Source organism: Spea bombifrons, chromosome 2, assembly GCF_027358695.1.
Source record: "Spea bombifrons isolate aSpeBom1 chromosome 2, aSpeBom1.2.pri, whole genome shotgun sequence".
NCBI classification, from domain to species: domain Eukaryota; kingdom Metazoa; phylum Chordata; class Amphibia; order Anura; family Pelobatidae; genus Spea; species Spea bombifrons.
The window spans coordinates 391,435-407,844 of NC_071088.1; the positions used below are offsets into that span (position 1 = coordinate 391,435).

The window sequence follows — 16,410 nt, forward strand, 5'->3', positions numbered from 1 at the left end:
AAGGACGGGATTAGTAATATGGGGGGAGAGTATATAATATATAATATGAGGAATATACAGGGATATAACGGGTTATAAGGACGGGATTAGTTATACGGCTGGAGAGTATATAATATATACCGTATTTGCTCGATTATAAGACGACCCCCCAAAAGCAAAATATTAATTTAGGAAAAAAACAAAAAGCCTGAATATAAGACGACCCTATAGGAAAAAAGTTTTACCAGTAAATATTAATTCATGTAAATATATTTTTTAAATTTCCTTTTATTTGCCAACCTGCCCCCCCCCAGTTATGCCACTCTGCCCCCAGAAATGCTTTATACCCCCCCTATTTGCCACTCTGCCCCATGATATGCCTTATACCCCTATATGCCACTCTGGCATATAGGGGGTTAAAAGGCATATCATGGGGCTGAGTGGCATATAGGGGGTTAAAATGCATTTCTGGAGGTATATATGCATATCATGGGGCTGAGTGGCATATAGGGGGTTAAAATGCATTTCTGGAGGTATATATGCATATCATGGGGCTGAGTGGCATATAGGGGGTTAAAATGCATTTCTGGAGGTCCAGAAATGCATTTTAACCCCCTATATGCCACTCAGCCCCATGATATGCCTTTTAACCCAGCATGTACTGGCTGCCTTGGCTTGATAGGAGTGTGATTGCTGCTAACAGCAATCACACTCCTATCAAGCCAAGGCAGCCAGTACATGCTGGAACCTGGGGATGATAGTAGTGGGATTACAGCCTCCCTATGCCATGCTACAACCCCCACCCCCCTTACACATCCATGCTATCACACACAAACACACATTCACAAACATTTAAATACTCATTCATTCCATTAATCACACATACTTCACACATTAATCACACATACTTACCCAAAAACCCTCCCCCACCCCCTTACCTGAACTGCAGATCTCTCACTCGAAGACTTCTGCAGGGGACCGGCTGTACCAGCAACTTCTCTGGCCCCGCCCCCAGAGGAGGGAGGGGGAGATAGAGTTCTGTGAGGAAGCTACAAGCTTCCTGTCCTCCTGCTTCTAACGGAAGAGACGCTGCTCGCGACCGGTAAGCAGCATGGCCCCAGCCATTTTTTTGGGGTCTGATTAGAAGACGACCCCGATTATAAGACGAGGGGTATTTTTCAGAGCATTTGCTCTGGAAAAAACCTCGTCTTATAATCGAGCAAATACGGTAATATGAGGAATATACAGGATATAACGGGTTATAAGGACGGGATTAGTAATATGGGGGGAGAGTATATAATATATAATATGAGGAATATACAGGGATATAACGGGGTATAAGGACGGGATTAGTTATACGGGGGGAGAGTATATAATATATAATATGAGGAATATACAGAATATAACGGGTTATAAGGACGGGATTAGTTATACGGCCAGAGAGTATATAATATGAGGAATATACAGGGATATAACGGGTTATAAGGACGGGATTAGTTATACGGCCAGAGAGTATATAATATATAATATGAGGAATATACAGGGATATAACGGGTTATAAGGACGGGATTAGTTATACGGCCGGAGAGTATATAATATATAATATGAGGAATATACAGGGATATAACGGGTTATAAGGATGGGATTAGTTATACGGGGGAGAGTATATAATATATAATATGAGGAATATACAGGATATAACGGGTTATAAGGACGGGATTAGTGATGCGGCGGAGAGTATATAATATATAATATGAGGAATATACAGAGATATAACGGGTTATAAGGACGGGATTAGTTATACGGGGTGGAGAGTATATAATATATAATATGAGGAATATACAGGGATATAACGGGTTATAAGGATGGGATTAGTTATACGGGGGAGAGTATATAATATATAATATGAGGAATATACAGGGATATAACGGGTTATAAGGACGGGATTAGTTATATGGGGGGAGAGTATATAATATATAATATGAGGAATATACAGGGATATAACGGGTTATAAGGACAGGATTAGTTATACGGCCGGAGAGTATATAATACATAATATGAGGAATATACAGGATATAACGGGTTATAAGGACGGGATTAGTAATATCGGGGGAGAGTATATAATATATAATATATAATATGAGGAATATACAGGATATAACGGGTTATAAGGACGGGATTAGTTATACGGCTGGAGAGTATATAATATATAATATGAGGAATATACAGGATATAACGGGTTATAAGGAGGGGATTAGTTATACAGCCGGGGAGTATATAATATATATATAATATGAGGGTTAATATTATCAAATAATAATAATCACCAAAAACGAACAAACTACCAATAACGGTAGAGGTACGTGCACTGTACATATATAAACACCAAAACCTATTGCAAAGAGAGCACGTAAGGAAAAAAGGTATCTACAAAGTAAATCTTTATTAAACAAAATGATTTAAATACATATAAAAAATATATATAATAAAAAAGCATCTCGGCACCAAGACACATATAGGAAGGTACATATGAACAACGGCACAGGACTACAGGAACTAGGATGGAAATACGTATGTATATGAAGGCACAAATAAGAAACACAAGGTAATGATAAGAGACGTGTAACACGTATGTCATAAATGTCCGCGCTGAAGGAGGTTTATGGGGAAAATGCTATTTATTGTTTTATAGTAAATAGATATTTAGTAAATAAATGTCCTCCGATGGCTCCTCGCTTTACTTCATACATTCTTGGTATCCAATGAAAGTCATGGTTCTGCCTTCTTTAGAGTGTAAGCTCTTCATCACCACTATCTTTCTTTCTTCATGCAGGGCCGGCTGTCGTTATCCGTATGGAAGGCGTTGGAGTGTAAGCTCTGGGGATCACTTGAGGGTGATTGCTCGGTCCAGCCCTCACTTCTGTCTCACTGAGTCTTCACTCGCATCCATCTGTAGATCCAAAGGGCAGAGTTTGTACTCGGCGCAGTGCCGGCGCGTCTCACGTAGCCCTTTGCTCCTCACAGGTTCTGTATCGTCCATCTTGGATTAGTCTTCTTATCCGGTGTCCGGTCTCTGCCCTCGCCCATGGATAGCTGCCATACAAAGTGGGAAAAGGGCAAGAATCAGGGGGGGTAAAAGAGAGGGCAGGGTACGGTGTAACTAGAGAAGAGAGGACAGGGTCTGGGGTAGAGAGGGCAATGTGTGGGGGGTAGATAGGGTGGAGAGGGTGATGTGTGGGGGGTAGATAGGGTGGTGAGGGTGATGTGTGGGGTGTAGATAGGGTGGTGAGGGTGATGTGTGAGGGTAGATAGGGTGGAGAGGGCGATGTGTGTGGGGTAGATAGGGTGGTGAGGGCGATGTGTGGGGGGGTAGACAGGGTGGTGAGGGCGATGTGTGGGGGTAGATAGGGTGGAGAGAGCGATGTGTGAGGGTAGATAGGGTGGAGAGGGCGATGTGTAGGGGGGTAGATAGGGTGGAGAGGGCGATGTGTAGGGGTAGATAGGGTGGAGAGGGCGATGTGTAGGGGTAGATAGGGTGGAGAGGGCGATGTGTGTGGGGTAGATAGGGTGGTGAGGGTGATGTGTGGGGTGTAGATAGGGTGGTGAGGGTGATGTGTGAGGGTAGATAGGGTGGAGAGGGCGATGTGTGGGGTGTAGATAGGGTGGAGAGGGCGATGTGTAGGGGTAGATAGGGTGGAGAGGGCGATGTGTGTGGGGTAGATAGGGTGGTGAGGGTGATGTGTGGGGTGTAGATAGGGTGGTGAGGGTGATGTGTGGGGTGTAGATAGGGTGAAAAGGGCGATGTGTGTGGGGTAGATAGGGTGGTGAGGGTGATGTGTGGGGTGTAGATAGGGTGGTGAGGGTGATGTGTGAGGGTAGATAGGGTGGAGAGGGCGATGTGTGGGGTGTAGATAGGGTGGAGAGGGCGATGTGTAGGGGTAGATAGGGTGGAGAGGGCGATGTGTGTGGGGTAGATAGGGTGGTGAGGGTGATGTGTGGGGTGTAGATAGGGTGGTGAGGGTGATGTGTGGGGTGTAGATAGTGTGAAAAGGGCCATGTGTAGGGGTAGATAGGGTGGAGAGGGCGATGTGTGGGGGTAGATAGGGTGGAGAGGGCGATGTGTGGGGGTAGATAGGGTGGAGAGGACAGGCTGCGGCATTGGATGATTCCCTTATTTACTTTGGCCCCTGAAGTTCCCGTTGCCCCCCCCGAGGGGCTGGGGTATCTCACCTCTGTACAATGTGTAGAGTCTGCCCCTTTTGTACAGCAGAAGGGCCACGGCGGCCACGGCCAGCAACGCGACTGTACAGAGACCTGCAGTGACGGCCGTCCGGGGCCCCGTCAGAGACTCCCTGCGAGGATCCTCGGGGGCCACTTTAAGCTCGTCTGAGAGACAGAAACCATCACCGTATTACAAATAGAGCGCTCCGCACCAAAATATCTATCTACCCGTCTATCCATCTATCTATACGTCTGTCTATCTATCCGTCTATCTATCCGTCTGTCTATCCATCTATCTATCTATCTATCTATACGTCTGTCTATCTATCTATCCATACGTCTGTCTATCCATCTATCTATCTATACGTCTGTCTATCTATCCGTCTATCTATCCGTCTGTCTATCCATCTATCTATCTATCTATACGTCTGTCTATCTATCTATCCATACGTTTGTCTATCCATCTATCTATCTATACGTCTGTCTATCTATCTATCCATACGTCTGTCTATCCATCATCTATCTATCTATCTATACGTCTATCCATCTATCCATACGTCTGTCTATCCATCTATCTATCCATCTATCTATACGTCTGTCTATCTATCTATCCATACGTTTGTCTATCCATCTATCTATCTATACGTCTGTCTATCTATCTATCCATACGTCTGTCTATCCATCATCTATCTATCTATCTATCTATCTATCTATCTATCTATCTATCTATCTATCTATCTATACGTCTATCCATCTATCCATACGTCTGTCTATCCATCTATCTATACGTCTGTCTATACGTCTGTCTATCTATCTATCCATACGTTTGTCTATCCATCTATCTATCTATACGTCTGTCTATCTATCTATCCATACGTCTGTCTATCCATCATCTATCTATCTATCTATCTATCTATCTATCTATCTATACGTCTATCCATCTATCCATATGTCTGTCTATCCATCTATCTATAGGTCTGTCTATCCATCATCTATCTATACGTCTTTCTCTATATCCATCTATCCATACGTCTGTCTATCCATCTATCTATACGTCTGTCTATCCATCATCTATCTATACGTCTGTCTATCCATCATCTATCTATACGTCTGTCTATCTATCCGTCTATCCATCTATCATCTATCTATACGTCTATCCATCTATCTATACGTCTGTCTATCCATCATCTATCTATACGTCTGTCTATCTATCGATCCATCTATCTATATGTCTGTCTATCTATCTATATGTTTGTCTATCTATCTATACGTCTGTCTATCCATCGTCTATCCATACGTCTGTCTATCTATCCGTCTATCTATCTATCGATCCATCTATCTACCTACCTGTCTGTCTCTCCGGATTAGAGGAAAGTAGAGAGAAAAGAGAAAGGTGATGGGAGAGTATAACCCCTCCTATTACCCCATATACCCCTCCCCATAACACCTACTATTACCCCATATACCCCTCCCCATAACCCCTCCTATTACTCCATATACCCCTCCCCATAACCCCTCCTATTACCCCATATACCCCTCCCCATAACCCCTCCTATTACCCCATATACCCCTCCCCATAACACCTCCTATTACCCCATATACCCCTCCCCATAACCCCTCCTATTACTCCATATACCCCTCCCCATAACCCCATATACCCCTCCCCATAACCCCTCCTTCTACCCCATATACCCCTCCGTCTACCCCATATACCCCTCTCTATCCCATATATGTAATCTGACCATTTACATGGCAGAGAGGTGGCGTTGCCGGCGTCGGTTCGTACGGCGCATGTCACGTTGAGCGCAGACGTGGCGGTGATGCTGATGGCGCTGAGTACACTGAGGGTCCCGTCGGGATTCTCCGCCTCATTTAATTTTTGGACCACGTTCAGTCGGGAGCCGTCGCTGGCGTTCAGCCACGTAACTGAGGGCCCGCGGGAGTCCGCGAGGGTCGAGCAGGTGAGTGTCACCTCCTGACCACGCTCCACCGGCCCCGGGGCCAGACTTGTCACAACTGGGTGGCTGAACTTGGCTGCTAAGAGATAAAAAAAAAAACCTCAAACACAAGAAACCCACCCGGACCCCCGGCAGCCGCTTTATCATTATTCCTGGAACGGAATAATGATAAAGCGGGGCTTGTGTTACGTGGGGAAGCCGTGGCAGGCGATGGAGTGGGGGATGGGTGTTCGGTGGCGCTGACCTTTCACCTCCAGCGTGGCGCTGCTATTCTTCAGGAAGTGTACGGAGGAACGCTGTAACATTATAATGCAGTCGTAGGTCCCGGCGTCCCCCCAGGACAGGCCGCGCAGGTGCAGCGTGAAGTCCCCCGAGGCCAGACCTCCGCGGCTCACTCCGGCTCTTCCTTTGTACTTCTGGTCCTGGAAACGCTCTTCGATTTCTCCATAAACCAGCGCGACCACCGTGATGTCATCGCCGGCCGGGCCCTTCGTCTGCCAGTAAACCAGGAGCTTGTCCAGAGCGTACGTCAGAGGTGTGACCTCACAGGGCAAACTCACCGAGCCCCCCAGTATGCCCACCAGGCAAGTACTGGACCCCAATACTGAAAAACGAGACAGGCAGTGAGATCGGCTGCTATCCCTGGGGACCCCTGTATAATGTATACTTAAATCAGTATCCCCGGCCCCTGTATAATGTATAGATAAATCAGTGACCAGCCCCTGTACAATGTATAGATAAATCAGTGACCGGCCCCCTGTATAATGTATAGCTAAATCAGCGAGCCGGCCCCTGTATAATGTATGGATAAATCAGTGACCGGCCCCCTGTATAATGTATAGATAAATCAGTGACCGGCCCCCTGTATAATGTAAAGATAAATCAGCGAGCCGGCCCCTGTATAATGTATAGATAAATCAGTGAGAGGCCCCTGTATAATGTATAGATAAATCAGTGAGCCGGCCCCTGTATAATGTATAGATAAATCAGTGACAGCCCCTGTATAATGTATAGATAAATCAGTGGGACGCCCTGTATAATGTATAGATAAATCAGTGACCGGCCCCTGTATAATGTATAGATAAATCACCAATCCTGCTCCCTGTATAATGTATAGATATATCAGCGAGCCGGCCCCCTGTATAATGTATAGATGAATCAGTGACCGGTCCCTGTGTAATGTATAGATAAATCAGTGACCGGCCCCTGTATAATGTATAGATAAATCAGTGACCGGCCCCTGTATAATGTATAGATAAACGTCAGGTCGATGCCCGTAGGTGAGCCCTCTGTGTCGCATTGTGTCGGTGGCGCGATGCTCTGCGGGTCGAGTCACTCAGTACCCGATATGTGAGTCCAGACGAGAAGCTGCAGAGTCCTGAGAGGGAGAGAAACATCAACATCAGATGGGGGGAGGGAGTAACATAGATTGTAAGCTCCTGTGCGCAGGGCCCTCCTCACCTGCTGTCTCTGTTAATTTGTTATGTTACATACTACTTGTTATGTCCCGTCTACCCATTGTACAGCGCTACGGAATATGATGGTGCTATATAAATCAATAAATAATAATAATACATCACAGAAAAAAACGGGAAGAGAAGGGAGTGGATGTTGCACATCAGAGTGTGTGTATGTATCAGTGTGAGTGTCAGTGTGAGTGAATGTCACAGTTTTTAAAGTATGAATAGACCCCGATTTCCCTGGATTCCTACCTTCTGGGAAGAGACATTCCTGGTTCCAGAGTCCTGCGGCTTTGTGTTTAGAGGAAAGCACAGTGGGTGCGAAAATGTCAAGCACACACTCTGTACACAGCGAGTGCACGCTTCGAGTCACTGCTTCTCTCACTTTCACTTCCTTATTTCCTTCCCCATTGGGTGGATCTCACCCCCTCCTCATCTGTCACTCACATCCCTCCCTGTCTCCATTAACTCCAAGGGCAACAAATTAACAGATACAGGAAAGGCTGAACTTGATGGACGCAGGACTTATATCAGCCTATATAACTATGTAACTTTATTCAAATACAGAACATACATGCTGCATATCCCTGTATATTCCTCATATTATATATTATATACTCTCCATCCGTATAACTAATCCCGTCCTTATAACCCGTTATATCCCTGTATATTCCTCATATTATATATTATATACTCTCCATCCGTATAACTAATCCCGTCCTTATAACCCGTTATATCCTGTATATTCCTCATATTATATATTATATACTCTCCGGCCGTATAACTAATCCCGTCCTTATAACCCATTATATCCCTGTATATTCCTCATATTATATATTATATACTCTCCCCCGTATAACTAATCCCGTCCTTATAACCCGTTATATCCTGTATATTCCTCATATTATATATTATATATTCTCCGGCCGTATAACTAATCCCGTCCTTATAACCCGTTATATCCTGTATATTCCTCATATTATATATTATATACTCTCCGGCCGTATAACTAATCCCGTCCTTATAACCCGTTATATCCTGTATATTCCTCATATTATATATTATATACTCTCCGGCCGTATAACTAATCCCGTCCTTATAACCCGTTATATCCTGTATATTCCTCATATTATATATTATATACTCTCCCCCGTATAACTAATCCCGTCCTTATAACCCGTTATATCCCTGTATATTCCTCATATTATATATTATATACTCTCCAGCCCGTATAACTAATCCGTCCTTATAACCCATTATATTCCTCATATTATATATTATATACTCTCCTCCCCGTATAACTAATCCCGTCCTTATAACCCGTTATATCCTGTATATTCCTCATATTATATATTATATACTCTCCGGCCGTATAACTAATCCGGTCCTTATAACCCGTTATATCCTGTATATTCCTCATATTATATATTTTATACCCTCCGGCCGTATAACTAATCCCGTCCTTATAACCCGTTATATCCTGTATATTCCTCATATTATATATTATACACTCTCCGGCCATATAACTAATCCCGTCCTTATAACCCGTTATATCCTGTATATTCCTCATATTATATATGATATACTCTCCCCCCATATAACTAACCCCGTCCTTATAACCCGTTATATCCTGTATATTCCTCATATTATATATTATATACTCTCCGGCCGTATAACTAATCCCGTCCTTATAACCCGTTATATCCTGTATATTCCTCATATTATATATTATATACTCTCCCCCCGTATAACTAATCCCGTCCTTATAACCCGTTATACCCTGTATATTCCTCATATTATATATTATACACTCTCCGGCCATATAACTAATCCCGTCCTTATAACCCGTTATATCCTGTATATTCCTCATATTATATATTATATACTCTCCGGCCGTATAACTAATCCCGTCCTTATAACCCGTTATATCCTGTATATTCCTCATATTATATATTATATACTCTCCGGCCGTATAACTAATCCTGTCCTTATAACCCGTTATATCCTGTATATTCCTCATATTATATATTTTATACTCTCCCCCGTATAACTAATCCCGTCCTTATAACCCATTATATCCTGTATATTCCTCATATTATATATTATATACTCTCCCCCCGTATAACTAATCCCGTCCTTATAACCCATTATATCCCTGTATATTCCTCATATTATATATTATATACTCTCCCCCCCGTATAACTAATCCCGTCCTTATAACCCGTTATATCCTGTTTATTCCTCATATTATATATTATATACTCTCCGGCCGTATAACTAATCCCGTCCTTATAACCCGTTATATCCTGTATATTCCTCATATTATATATTATATACTCTCCCCCCGTATAACTAATCCCGTCCTTATAACCCGTTATATCCCTGTATATTCCTCATATTATATATTATATACTCTCCCCCGTATAACTAATCCCGTCCTTATAACCCGTTATATCCTGTATATTCCTCATATTATATATTATATACTCTCCATCCGTATAACTAATCCCGTCCTTAGAACCCGTTATATCCCTGTATATTCCTCATATTATATATTATATACTCTCCGGCCATATAACTAACCCCGTCCTTATAACCCGTTATATCCCTGTATATTCCTCATATTATATATTATATACTCTCCGGCCGTATAACTAATCCCGTCCTTATAACCCGTTATATCCTGTATATTCCTCATATTATATATTATATACTCTCCGGCCGTATAACTAATCCCGTCCTTTTAACCCGTTATATCCTGTATATTCCTCATATTATATATTATATACTCTCCGGCCGTATAACTAATCCCGTCCTTATAACCCGTTATATCCCTGTATATTCCTCATATTATATATTATATACTCTCCCCCCGTATAACTAATCCCGTCCTTATAACCCGTTATATCCTGTATATTCCTCATATTATATATTATATACTCTCCCCCCCGTATAACTAATCCCGTCCTTATAACCCGTTATATCCCTGTATATTCCTCATATTATATATTATATACTCTCCGGCCGTATAACTAATCCCGTCCTTATAACCCGTTATATCCTGTATATTCTTCATATTATATATTATATACTCTCCCCCCCGTATAACTAATCCCGTCCTTATAACCCGTTATATCCTGTATATTCCTCATATTATATATTATATACTCTCCCCCGTATAACTAATCCCGTCCTTATAACCCGTTATATCCTGTATATTCCTCATATTATATATTATATACTCTCCCCCGTATAACTAATCCCGTCCTTATAACCCGTTATATCCTGTATATTCCTCATATTATATATTATATACTCTCCGGCCGTATAACTAATCCCGTCCTTATAACCCGTTATATCCCTGTATATTCCTCATATTATATATTATATACTCTCCGGCCCGTATAACTAATCCCGTCCTTATAACCCGTTATATCCCTGTATATTCCTCATATTATATATTATATACTCTCCGGCCGTATAACTAATCCCGTCCTTATAACGACACAAAATACTACAAAGATTTTTTTTATATATATATAGCGCCATCATAACCCGTAGCGCTGTACCGGGGAGCTGTTGGAGTTTGGAGGGCAATAAAAGAAATCATAGATCGTTGGCTGGGGGTCTCGACAGGAAGTGGACACCAGGGGCCCGACCTATATCCTACAGACTGCATTCTCCTCTATGCGTCAGAAAACTAGTAAGTAATGTCAGCCGCACCGGGGAGGAATAAACTGTTTGCAGGATGAAGCACGGGGGTGAACACAGATAGGTGCAGACGGAGAAGCCCAAGACTAACCATTTTACCTTGGCCGTGCCGAACGCGTTGGAAAGAGACAACTCACAACTTTGAGCCTGCAGTCAGCATTTCAACGTCCCCAGCAAGAAATGCCCCCCCCAAATAATAATAAAAAAAACAGTGACCCGGTGCAAGTTACCCATCTTCCTAACAGCGGTAAAAGGCTCAGTGGCATCGAGGAGTTAATTTACCACATGATGATAATCCTTTTATTAGTGATGGCTCGGCGGTGCCGGACGGCACTTTCTACACACAGATCCGCCGCTCCGCGGCTCCGGAACGCTATTGGTGGAGCTGCACGCGGTGACCGCAGGTACCGAGAGCCCGGCCGCCATGCCGGCATACAGTCTAGGGCAGTGTTCACATCGCGTGGTTCATGCGGAACGGGGGCCACAGTTTATAGCATATAGTTGCGTGTCTCTGGGGAGCAGACGCTCCGCGCCGGTCACCCCTCCTCCGCGCCGGTCACCCCTCCTCCGCCTCAGACTCCGGGTTCCGCGGAAGCTGCAGCAATTCGTCAATCTTCTCCACGTGGGTCTCAGCCGATTCGATCCCAGCCGCTCCCATCTCCTGCAACACTTCGTCGGTGATCTGCAGCCGGGCGTCCCTGGGGACACGAGGGGCCGAGGGTCACTCGCAGGTTACGGAAGAGAGGGGTATGTTGGGTACGGCGAGAGGACACTCACCACTCCTCCAGCTTGTGATGATAGAGATGCCGACGCTCTCTCTGCTTCTTTTCCCGCACGTTCTCACCGGAAAGCGCCTGCAGCCCAGAGATGAGAGCGCCAGCCGGGACCCTGCAGAGTACAAACACCAGAGACTAGAACCAACACACACAGGGGACAGCTGAACATGCGCAGAACCGACGGCTCACGCTCACCCGAGTAACGCTCCGATTAACGAGCCTCCCAGCAGTCCTCGGAGACCAAGATGTATCCGGAAAAGTCCTCCGGTGACACCTGTAACGGGGCGAGAGGTTCAGAGACGGGCGCAGACAGACACAGACAGAGAGAGACACAGAGAGAGAGAGACAGACAGAGAGAGAGAGACACAGACAGAGAGAGACAGAGAGAGAGACACAGACAGAGAGACAGACACAGACAGAGAGAGAGAGAGACACAGAGAGAGAGACACAGACAGGCACAGATAGAAAGCAAACTCCTCGTAGACTCACCTCCAGCCGCTGCATAATGACTGAGGACGACCTCATCCCGGTACACAGACAGGCCGGTACTGACAGAGCTGGAATACACAGAGAGAGACGTATAACGGGGGGAACGGAGAGAGAGCGGCGTAACGGGGGAACGCAGGGAGAGAGAACGGGGGAACGCAGGGAGAGAGATAGCGGGGGAACGCAGGGAGAGAGAGAGAGGGGGAACGCAGGGAGAGAGAGAGAGAGGGGGAACGCAGGGAGAGAGAGAGAGGGGGAACGCAGGGAGAGAGAGAGCGGGGGAACGCAGGGAGAGAGAGAGCGGGGGAACGCAGGGAGAGAGAGAGCGGGGGAACGCAGGGAGAGAGAGAGAGAGGGGGAACGCAGGGAGAGAGAGAGAGGGGGAACGCAGGGAGAGAGAGAGAGGGGGAACGCAGGGAGAGAGGGGGAACGCAGGGAGAGAGAGAGAGGGGGAACGCAGGGAGAGAGAGAGAGGGGGAACGCAGGGAGAGAGAGAGCGGGGGAACGCAGGGAGAGAGAGAGCGGGGGAACGCAGGGAGAGAGAGAGCGGGGGAACGCAGGGAGAGAGAGAGCGGGGGAACGCAGGGAGAGAGAGGCCTAACGGGGGACAGCAAGGAGAGAGAGAGAGAGGCGTAACGGGGGAGGGCAGCGGGGCAGTTACACCGAACACTTACTTAAAGATGGTGGCAAAAGCGGCTACTCTCCAGCCCCAGCGCCAGCCGTAGCGGATAAAGCCCCGCAGGGCAGCGTTGTGCGCCGCGCGCTGCCAGACACAAAAGACAGGGATTAGCGAGGCGGGGACAGGGGGGTATTTACCGGGGCGGGGGTATCTTTACAGGGCAGGATACACAAGAGAGGGGTAAACCGCGTGGCAGGTTGTGGGGGCTGCTGAATCAGGGGGCATCACAGGTTCAGAAGAGGGGCACTCGGTTCAGATACCCCAGAGGTGGAAAGAAAATGCACCCAGCAGGCAGATACGTGGGGTGGGAGATAATGGCACATCAGATACCCCCTCGCCTGCCCCCCTCCTCACCACGGCCCCCCACCTGTCCCCCCTCACCACGGCCTGCCCCCCCCACCTGTCCCCCCTCCTCACCACGGCCCCCCCTCCTCACCACGGCCTGCTCCCCTCCTCACCACGGCCTGCCCCCCCCACCTGTCCCCCCACTCCTCACCACGGCCTCCACTCGGTGGCAATAAACGTCCGCCTGGCTCTGCTGGATGAATCGCTCTTTGCTGAGTCTGGCAGCCGGGATCCCCCCATAAACCCAGCCGAGCATCAGCCCCGTCAGCGCCCCCTTCGCCACGTTCTGCACCTCCTCGGGGTACGAGCCCTGCTCGCTGCGTGGACACCAGAGCCGGTAAGTACACTATATACACCCCTCAACCCGGGCACAGTGCCCAGCGCACCGCTGCCAGCCACACGCCCCACCCAGCACACCCCTGCCAGCCATACGCCGTGCCCCGCGCACCACCGCCAGCCACACCCCGTGCACCACTGCCAGCCACACGCCGTGCCACGCGCACCGCCGCCAGCCACACCCCGTGCACCACTGCCAGCTACACGCCGTGCCACTCGCACCGCTGCCAGCCACACACACCGTGCCACTCGCACCGCTGCCAGCCACACACGGTGCCACGCGCACCGCTGCCAGCCACACACCGTGCCACTCGCACCGCTGCCAGCCACACACCGTGCCACGCGCACTGCTGCCAGCCACATACCGTGCCACGCGCACTGCTGCCAGCCACATACCGTGCCACTCGCACCGCTGCCAGCCACATACCGTGCCACGCGCACTGCTGCCAGCCACACACCGTGCCACTCGCACCGCTGCCAGCCACACACCGTGCCACTCGCACCGCTGCCAGCCACACACCATGCCACGCACACCGCTGCCAGCCACACCGTGCCACGCGCACCTCTGCCAGCCACACACCGTGCCACTCGCACCGCTGCCAGCCACACACCGTGCAACTCGCACCGCTGCCAGTCACACGCCGTGTATAAGCCACGCGCCTCCATACAAGCTGCGACCTGCGTGACGACTGACTTGGGCTGGAAAAGCTCTCGGATTCGCTCCCATCCAGTTTTGGGGATCTCAGGATCTTTGATGCACTCGGGGAGGGCAGGAGGGCCGCCGAGGGCCGGGGCAGAGCCGTCCTCAGACATCGCCGGGGGCATCAGCAAGGTTCACACGGCAACCTGCAAGACACAACTCGGCTATCACCACGGCAACGGGACGGCTGACAACGTGGCGGTGATACCAGAGCGGCACCCCAAACCGGCACCTCCCCTCGCAACTACCCTTACAGTCATCTGTCTCGCTCTCCCCTCCATGAGACAGACGGGAGGGAAGAGTGTGACAGAATGAAACAGACAGGAAAGCAGAGTGTGACAGAATGAGGCAGACGGGAGGGCTGAGCGAGACAGAATGAGACAGACGGGAGGGCTGAACGAGACAGAATGAGACAGACGGGAGGGCAGAGTGTGACAGAATGAGACAGTCGGCAGGGCAGAGTGTGACAGAATGAGACAGTCGGCAGGGCAGAGTGTGACAGAATGAGACAGTCGGCAGGGCAGAGTGTGACAGAATGAGGCAGTCTGGAGGGGAGAGTGAGACAATCAGATGAGACAGTCTGGAGGGGAGAGTGAGACAGTCAGATGAGACAGTCTGGAGGGCAGGGTGAGACAGTCAGATGAGACGTGACGTAACCGGGAAGGTGACGGTTTGGGGTGTCTCCCTCTCCCCTCCAGACTGTCGCAGTCGCTACCGCCCTCGGACTGTCCCATTCCGTCTCCTTCTCCATCTCGACCGGTCTCATTCTGCCGCTCTCGGGTCATACCACTCTGGGCGCCGCCATCTTTGTTCAATTCTTGCGTTCCAACCAGCGGTCAACAAGCAAAGCGAGGCTTGGAACGCATGACTAGTCGGGGCGAGGCTTGGAACGCATTGATCCCTGAGGCTGTGATGCTAGTGGCGCCATCTTTAACCCTGGAAGGGTTTGGACATACACGACGCCCCAATTTCGGGTCTGCTGGTTGTAGTGACGTCAGGGATACGTCATGGCAACAAAGTGATGTTGGGGAACGTTCACGATGCAACACCCGACCCCTGGGCTGCAGTGCAGGTTGGCAGGGTTATGTGTCCAGCCAATTACTCCCCAAGACACCCTGCCCCTCAGCAACACGTCACATGTATGTGCGTCCTGGAGAACATGCCTGACGGGGCTCACTGGCCCACATTACCTCTGTCCTGAAATATACATCTATGACATCATACAAATGCGAGCGTGACAAGCTGCCAGCCATGCCGCTCGCTGACACGGGATCCTCAGGCAGATTTACCCCCATCTCATGTATAAGAACCCTCTCCGGCAGATTTACCCCCCCATCTCATATATAAGAACCCTCTCCGGCAGATTTACCCCCCCTCCCATCTTCTATATAAGAACCCCCTCCGGCAGATTTACCCCCCCTCCCATCTTCTATATAAGAACCCTCTCCGGCAGATTTACTCCCCAACCCCCCCATCTCATGTATAAGAACCCTCTCCGGCAGATTTACCCCCCCCATCTCATGTATAAGAACCCTCTCCGGCCGCAGGCAGATTTGCCCCAGGCTCATACCGCGATAATAAATAAATAAAACTTTATATTAAAAAATGTTTTAATTACTTAGTGTACAAAATAAGGCTTCTGTCCCCAAACCCCCAACCCCCTCCCCCGAGACCATTCGGTGGCAGATGATTTACGGGGGTATTAAACCTCGGTCTAAAGGATCCATTTATTGACATGCCTGTAGTGTTAATGCTTCGT

The 16,410-nt window shown here is 48.0% G+C and overlaps 2 protein-coding genes across 4 annotated transcripts; both read right to left on the reverse strand.

Moving 5' to 3' along the window:
- Positions 1-2,824: 2,824 nt before the first annotated feature.
- ICOSLG (inducible T cell costimulator ligand) lies at positions 2,825-7,980 on the reverse strand. 2 transcript variants are annotated; one of them, XM_053457073.1, is made up of 6 exons: positions 7,871-7,980; positions 7,502-7,536; positions 6,403-6,762; positions 5,950-6,234; positions 4,210-4,365; positions 2,825-3,072 (listed from the first exon to the last, which is right to left on the reverse strand). In XM_053457073.1, exons 1-6 carry the CDS (start codon positions 7,885-7,887, stop codon positions 3,035-3,037), a joined length of 891 nt encoding a protein of 296 aa, XP_053313048.1. In that variant the 5' UTR covers positions 7,888-7,980; the 3' UTR covers positions 2,825-3,034. The 2 variants fall into 2 exon arrangements, with proteins under 2 accessions (XP_053313048.1, XP_053313047.1); XM_053457072.1 differs by having other exon boundaries at positions 5,950-6,237.
- Positions 7,981-11,602: 3,622 nt separating this feature from the next.
- TIMMDC1 (translocase of inner mitochondrial membrane domain containing 1) lies at positions 11,603-15,486 on the reverse strand. Of its 2 annotated transcripts, none has more exons than XM_053456383.1 (8): positions 15,439-15,486; positions 14,646-14,797; positions 13,767-13,932; positions 13,266-13,354; positions 12,595-12,662; positions 12,301-12,379; positions 12,107-12,217; positions 11,603-12,027 (listed from the first exon to the last, which is right to left on the reverse strand). In XM_053456383.1, exons 2-8 carry the CDS (start codon positions 14,774-14,776, stop codon positions 11,886-11,888), a joined length of 786 nt encoding a protein of 261 aa, XP_053312358.1. In that variant the 5' UTR covers positions 14,777-14,797; positions 15,439-15,486; the 3' UTR covers positions 11,603-11,885. The 2 variants fall into 2 exon arrangements, with proteins under 2 accessions (XP_053312358.1, XP_053312359.1); XM_053456384.1 differs by having other exon boundaries at positions 15,367-15,472.
- Positions 15,487-16,410: the final 924 nt, after the last annotated feature.